The 8,148-nt window shown below is 38.1% G+C and overlaps 1 protein-coding gene across 1 annotated transcript; it reads right to left on the bottom strand.

Moving 5' to 3' along the window:
- Window positions 1–307: 307 nt before the first annotated feature.
- LOC133333890 (midnolin homolog) lies at window positions 308–4,701 on the bottom strand (the record flags this gene model as incomplete). The annotated part of the gene is made up of 5 exons (XM_061542203.1): window positions 308–798; window positions 862–1,074; window positions 2,416–3,617; window positions 3,675–4,406; window positions 4,503–4,701. Coding segments are annotated over 5 exons (2,814 nt in total), but the record flags the coding sequence as incomplete, so codon positions are not given.
- Between the last annotated feature and the right edge of the window lie 3,447 nt (window positions 4,702–8,148).

The raw sequence follows: 8,148 nt of genomic DNA, 5'->3' as shown, positions 1-8,148 counted from the left end.
ATAGTAATCGTTGTTGTTGTTTTAATTATTGTTTGGTAATGTGATTGAAGAAGAAAAAGGTATTTGTATCTAAAAACTAATAAATGCTACACAAAAAGAGCTAATTAAAATTACAAATTAAAAAAAAGTTAATAATGAACAGCAATTTTTTCTTTCTTTGCACTATAAACTAATAAAAAAAATTCTTATACGTATATGTAAAACTGAAGAAATAATAATAAAAAAGAAAAATCAAATATATTATCTATAAAAAAATAGGTTTATGATGTGAAAAAAGGTATTTTTGCATTTTGTTGTAGTTTAGGGGTTTGTTTTTGTTTAGTTAAAAATCTATGCAGCCGTATCAACCTCTTCGACAATATGATTTGGTGATACTTCACTGGGGGCTGTCGATGCACTGGCCACACTAATTGGTGTTTGATTGTTGTTGTTATTATTATTGTTATTTGCAGCATTAATTGAGCTATTTGTAGCGCCGCTTAAACTGGAGCCGCCATTGGCAGCATCGACAGAACCACCGGCTGCTGTTGTTGCTGCCGCAGAGGTACTGGTGGTGCTGCCAACAACTCGTGCTCCATATGGTGCACCTTTTAGTTTGCGTGCTTCCCGCTTCTGCTTACGTTGTTGCATAACCAGACGCAATTGATCCAATTTGGATTTGGTCTTCATGTTGTCCATTTCGGTAGCACATTTCTGGCAGGTATGTTCACGTTCTCGTTCGCCGGTTTCACTGTGAATGCGATAGCGGCATTGACACACCTTACGTTCATCGACCATCACCTGGTGTTGTTGTTGGTGCTGTGGGTGATGATGATGATGGTGGTGGTGCGACGATGAAGAATGGTGATGGCCATTTACCACATTGGCGGCATCTGGCTGACAACATGGATAGCTCTTGCTAGATTGTGATTTACTAACATAGTGACCATTGCATTCGCCATAACTGCATATGGGTGAAGATGTTGAGGAGCCACCATTAATTGACGACGACGAGGAGGAGGAAGCACTATTGTTATGCGATTTAATGCATTTGACACAGGAAGGATGTGAAGAGTGATGATGCTTCGACGAAAGCTGGAAATGGGAAAAGAAAAAATAAATTAATGGAGGAAATTGTAGAGAAAAAAATAAGAATTAAAAACGTCGTTAAATTTGGCCGGACCAAACTTTTTATATTTATTTAAAATATATTTAATCATTCGGGAAAGATTTGACAACCGATTAAGGCAAATTTCGGTGAATAGGAGGTGCCGTTATATAGGGGACCATTACTGGTTATTCTTGGCAGGAATGTGTGCTACCCAATTAGAACCAAAAGTACCAAATAACAGCAAATCCGGTTGAAAACATTCCCATATACCCCAAAATACAAAATTGATCAGTTTTTGTAGGAAGATGTTTAGTCCTATTAGAACCCAAAGTACCAAATTACAGCCAATCAGGTTGAAAAACTTGTCCCTAACATACCGAAATTTGAGAAGTTGGTCCTCCTCATGGGGGCTATGCTAAATAGTGAAAAGGTGTATAACCCAATGAGAACCCAAAGTACCAAATTACAGGCAATTCCGTTTAAAATCTCGCCTATACTCCTCAAAATACCGGAAAATATGAGGTACAGTTATATGGCGGCTATGCTAAAAAGTGGACCAATATTGGTAATTTTTGGTGGGAAGATGTGTTACCCAAAGTACCAAATTAGAGTCTATTTGATTGCAAAACATGCCAAGAAACTGAAATTTGGGAGGTAGCGCTATATGGGGGTTTTACTAAAACGGGGACCGATATTAATAACTTTTACTAAGAAGATGTATAGCCCTATGCGAATCCCAAACACAAGTTTACAGACAATTCGGTTTAAAAAATACCGAAATTTGGGAGGAACCGTGAAATGGTAGTTATCCCAAAACAGGGGCCAATATTGATAATTTTTGGTAAGAAGATGTATAGCCCTACGAGAACCCAAAATACCAATGTACAGAAAATTTGGTTGAGACAGGGGCTGAAAATTTCAATAATACCGAATATTTGGGAGTCACCATTATATGGGGGTTATGCTAAAAAGTGGACTAATATTGATAATTTATGGTAGGACGATGTACAGCCATATGAGAACCCAAAATGTCAAATTGCAGACAAATCGATTGGAAAACGAGCAAAAATCTTAAAGTACGGAATATTTGGGGGTACCAAAACGTGGACCTATATATCCAGTTTGCAATACCAAACATTTTAGAAATACTACGAATATCCTGTCCTGTCCAAAATTTCACAGTTCTATATTTTTATTTCGATCTTTGGTAGACTATTCAACATTTCATGTCGATCGGAATGATGTGAAGCGCGATTGGATGAAATCATATGAAATTATATATTTGCAGACACATGTTATCAATCTATAATTTTTAAGCTACTTACATGTTTACTTCTCGAACTATGATGTATAGCACCCGGTGAACCACTGGCTGCTGCCACCGATGCTGCTGCTGCAGCCGATGTTGATGGAGCCTCAAAACTAATACGTGCACCACGATGATATTGTGGCGTTGCACTCAGTAGATCATTTAAAATGTGAATAACGGTGGATATATCACGTTTCGGACGTCCATATCTGTCCTGCAGAGCTGGATTTAATGTACCCGAAAATGTTCCCGAATATATACCTTTACCGTGATTCTTCATTGATTCAATAACAGCACCGGAACCACTTTTACGTGGTGTCTCTTCGCTGGCGGAGAAATCTATCTTATTGGTGAAAACTTCTTTGGATAGTTTGCGCAGTGTTTGGGTGAGATTACGTGAGGCCTCGGCCAGGGTACGTGAATCGGAAACTATACCAGATTCATCTAATTCTATGGGAGTTGCTGGTGTTGGTGGTGGTGTTGATGTGTTGGCTGCCACCGCCATAGGTGTTGTTGTATTTGATGATGAAGCGGAGGCCAAGGGGGCGCTAATCATTAGAGGTGAGCTGTTGTTGTGGGCGGCAGCCATTGCCGGTGATGGTTGCACGGCTGCTGAGGGTGTTGTAGTACTCATTTTGGTCTTTATTGGGGTTTGTGTTGAATTGTTTAGGGTATCGTCACTGGAATTGAAACCACTATCATTTGAAATACCTCCACGAGTGGGTGTTGTGGACGAGGAGGAGGATAGATTTGATTGCAACTTTACATTGTTGCCATTTTGTACTCCAGGGTGGTGATAGTGATGATGATGGTGGTGGTGATGATGATGGTGACGATGCTTACGGGTAATTGCATTGTGGGCTGTTTTGTGTAGCGATGATGACGACGACGAAGAACGTGACGTAGAAGACACCGCTGAGGAAGAATTGCCGGCAATATTTGTCAAGGCTGGTGGAGGGGTTGTTAAAACACCGGAATTGCCAGAATTAATTGATTTATAATTTGGTGTGCTGGTCATAATAGAACTTGTTCGGTGTTGTTGTTGTTGCTGATGTTGAGCCAATTGTGGTGTCTGCGATGTAATGCATGCCGACTCAATGCATTGTTTGGAGCTAGCATGGCTGCTGCCAGCACCGCTACCTCCATTAAGTCTGGTACACAGGCAGGAGGTTAATTTGGCTGCAATTGGATCTTGACAGATTGGTGTTGGCGGTTGTGCTGGTTGTACTGCTGCATTTGCGATATTATTAGAACTTAAAGCCGTTGTATGTGGACCCAGGGCCACTGAATTGGAGGAACTGTTGTTGTTGCTATTCGAAGATGAAGCTATACGGGGAATGTGTTTAATTGATGTGGTCTTAATGGGGCTTGAGACTAAATTAGATAAAGATTTAATGGGTGATTGTTCCAAGAGAACAGCCTCAGTGGTGGAGGGTGTGTGGAAGGGTGATGCCACGGGAATTGCAGTTGTAGTCGAGGTTTGGTTTGAAGGTTGTACAACAGCCGAACCAGCCGAAGAAGCATTTGTGGTAATTGCAGGTGTCAGAGGTGAGGGCTGGGCCATAGCAATACTCTTGACAATATTTTGTAAACTCTCATAATCCCGTTTACTCAAATATGAACTGAAATCGGAATTTTTAGTGTGTATTGCAGCAGCATTTCCACCATTGACCGATGATGAGGAAGAGGATGTTGCAACTGATTGCACGGCCAAAGGAGTTGTCATTCGAACCGTTGTTGTTGGTGGGGCGGCAACATGTTTGGCACCAACAGCACGTTGTGTGGTATCCATTTCTAATTTTCTGACAGCAGCATTTGGGATGGAAGTAACACCTGGTCCTCCAACTCCATTGGCATTGGATGAGGCAATTGATCCTGGTATCACCCCATTGTGATGATGATGGTGGTGGTGATGATGTTGATGGCTGCCATTTTGGTTGGATGTTGAGGATGAACCTGATGACGACTGGGCTGTTGCTGCCGACACCGCAACTGATGATGAACCACCTACAGCAGTTTGTGTCGATGCACTACGACTGCTACTGCTGCGATGATGATGGTGATGATGATGATGACTGGAACGTGTACGTGAGGAACTACTACCGCTGCTACAATTCGCAGCATTGTGATGAGCAGCATTGCTGACAGGATTAACCGTGCTCAATTGGAGCTGTATCAACATCATGTGATCACCGAGACGCATACTCAAATTCAAGGGCGTCTTGCCGCTTAGAAAATCATTGACTTGGGCGTCATTGAGGGATTCAAGGGCTTGCATGACGGTATTCTCGGGACGTTGTGCCTATAAAGAGATGGGAAAATAGAAGGTGATTAATTAATGAATTGAAAAAATATATTAAGAGAATTTTCGGATTTTTATAAAAAAAAAACTAAAAATAAAAAGAGGTATTTTTTGGTATTGAAAGGAAAAATTATGTTTTTGAGATTAGCGAAGATATGCGCACAATAATATGAGCCGAATGTCCAGCACCAGGATGTTTTTTGGACCATATAATTTTCATTAAAACCCCCCAAAAGCTGATAGATAAACGAATTTTAGGTTTGAGATCTTGAATCGATGACCCAAAGAAAGAATTTGCAAGGTGTTAGACCCCACAATTGCACTGTGGTAAATTGTGACCATATCGATTTACAGAATTCACTGTTGCCGAAATCTAAAAATCGGACACTTTCTGGGCCATATATTTTTTATGAAAAATCCCCAAGACTGATTGAGATCTTGAATTGATGCCCCAAAGGAAGACCCCACAATTGTGCTCATATCGATTTACAGAATTCTCAGAATCTTCTGTTGCCGAAATCTAAAAAATCGTTTTCACATCCCTGTATTTTTCAACAATTCAAAATGTTTTCAAAGCAATTCAAGCAAAAAGAAGATCAATGTGTTCTCGCGCGGGACGATAACATATTACACCAGCAAATGACATTGACATTGACCCACCTATATAAAATGCTACGCCATGGGTTTTTACGACTCGTAATTTTTTCGCAACAATATGTCTCTATATAAATGTGTGAGTGAGTTTTGTAAATAAACATTGTAATTGCGTTGTATTTCAAGTCAAGTATTTACCGGCTCCTCGCTCTGCATATATCCAAAATTTGAAAAAATATATATAATTGGCGGGGTAGCACCACTACCAAAATCGTAAAACCAAACAAAGATTGGACGTCTGAGATATAAACAAAAATATCTCTCCTCCTCCTGTCTATGGGTTTCCTGTCCTGCTGCATCATGTCAAGTGGGCGTCCGCCCCACCAATACCCACCACAGATCCTACCCCCGCATTTGAAGCGATTACATTGGGAAAAAGTATGCCAGCCAATGTGCGAATGAAATTAATTTCACATACCAACTGACTACCCGACTGATTGACTTTATGTCACACTTAATTAAAAGCTCATTTGTTAGCATGCAAGTAAAAGTGATCTATAAAAAGGATGATGCAAGAAGAACAGTGGATACAGTGCACATTCATTGTGCACATTCATTGTCGTTACTACCAGAATGTTTGGTATTGAAAATGGTATATATCGGTCTACGTTTTAGGGTAGACCCATTAATAGTAAGCCAAAATATTCGCAATTTTAGTCATTTGGGGCACCATTTACAATCGATTTTTCAACCAAACTGGCTGTAACTTGGTACTTTGGATTGTCATTGGGTTGCAAAAACCCTTACCAAATCATTTTGGGCACCATTTTCAAACAAAGTGACTGTAATTTGGTATTTTAGATTCTCATGGGGTAGCAGAACTTCTCACCAAAAATTATGAATATTGACTTAAGTTACCTAATATGCCGCATATAGAGGCACCTCTTATTTTTCGTTTTTTTCTTTTTTTTTTGTGATTTTGTGATGAATTGACAAGCGTTTGATATTTTCACTGACTGTCAATATTTTTCAACAAAAATATTCCTTGACATATCTTCTTGTCTAAAAGCCCCGATCGATTTTAAATGTTTCGAATTTGCATCTCATGGTAGAGGTCATGGTAAAAAGTTCGGCTCGTTCGAACTTAACGACTTCTTTACTTGTTCTACATTAAACGTGGAGTTTCTATAGAAGAAATCTGCAGTCTCCAGTCTTTGTAAAAAAAATTACAGTCCCGGAGGTCAGTGTTGTGCCTATAGGAGAGAGTTATGGAACGATTTTTATATAAGAAAATTATATTTCATTAGAAAGAAATCTGCTGGAGGGTCTGTGAATTTTTGTAATAGAAAAAAACTAATAGCCTCAACGAGGAAATGTGAATTTTTTTCTATAGCAAAAACTTGCAGCCCCAAATAGGGTCCAGATTTTTTTTATAGAAAAAACTAACAGCCTCAGGGAGGGTCCATGAATTTTTTCTATAGCGGTTCTACATAAAAGGTCTGCTTTCTATAGAAGAAATCTGCAGTCTTTATGCTGTCATTGTAATGTCTTTGTGAGTAGAAAATAATTTACTGTCCGAAGGTCAATATTTTGACTATAGAAAAATTTTAGTAGTCATTAGGAACGTTTTTTTTATGGTTGATGGAGAGAGTTATGTGGGGCTATGGAGCGTTTTTTATAAAAAAAAGTATTTCTAAAGAAAAAAAAATCGGCCAGGGGGTCTATGATTTTTTCTATAGAAAAAAAAGCTAAAAGCCCAAAAGAACGGTATTTGAATTTTTTTCTATAGGAAAAACTGCCCCAAAGAAGGTCGTAATTTTTTTTATTTTTATTGAAAAACTAACAGGCCCAAATAGGGGTTCTACATGAAATGAGGCTTTCTACAGAAGAAATCTGGAATTTCCATGATAATGACTTTGTGAGTGGAAACAAAATTTAGTGTCCCGGAGGTCAATGTTTTGCCAATGGGGCACATTACATTGTCAATAGGACAGTTTTTTTATGGTGGATGGAGAGAGTTATGGAGCGATTTTTGTATAAGATTATGGAATTTCTTTAGAAAAAAAATCAGCTGGATGGTCTGTGAATTTTTTCAATAGAAACAACTAAGGATGACATGTGCATTTTTCCTATAGAAAAAACTGAATTTTTCTATAAAAAAACAGCAACCCCAAGGAGGGCCTGCAAATTTTTTCTATAGAAACAAATTAAGAAAACAACCGCAAGGATGGTCTGTGAATTTTTTCTATAGAAAAACACCAACAATCCAAAGCAGGGTCTGTGAATTTTTTTTTCTATAAAAAAAATTAACAGGCCCAATGGGTTTTTAATTTAATTTTTCTAGAAAAAAAAGAAAACCCTAAGGAGTGTCTGTGAATTTTTTCTATAGAAAAAAAAAAACTAACTGTCCCAAGGAAGATCTGTGAATTTTTTTCTAAAAAAAAAAACAATAACCCCAAGGTGGGTTTGTGTATTTTTTCTATAGAAATTAATTCAGAAAACAACCCCAAGGATGCTCTGTGAATTTTTTCTATAGAAAAATATCATCAGCCCAAAGGAGGGTCTGAGATTTTTTCTATATAAAAAACTAACAGACCCAAGGGTTTTCAAATTTTTTCTAACCCATTTGAATTTTTTCTATAGAAAAAAACTAACAGTCCCAAGGAAGGTCTGTGAAATTTTTCTATAGAAAAAAAAACCAATAGGCATTTTGCATTTTTTCTATAGAAAAAACCCAACAGCCAAGGGTATTTAAATTTTTTCTATAGAAAAAAACGCAGTCCTATAGAATGTAGAATCTTTAGAAAACTTTGTGTGATTTTTTTAATTTTCTTGTTTTAAAAATTGTCTTCT

This window comes from Musca vetustissima, unplaced genomic scaffold, assembly GCF_032173495.1.
Source record: "Musca vetustissima isolate MV318-11 ecotype Yass unplaced genomic scaffold, APGP_CSIRO_Mvet_v1 utg4050, whole genome shotgun sequence".
NCBI lineage: Eukaryota > Metazoa > Arthropoda > Insecta > Diptera > Muscidae > Musca > Musca vetustissima.
The sequence above is the reverse complement of the archived record's forward strand: the minus strand, read 5'-3'. Positions and strand labels throughout refer to the sequence as shown.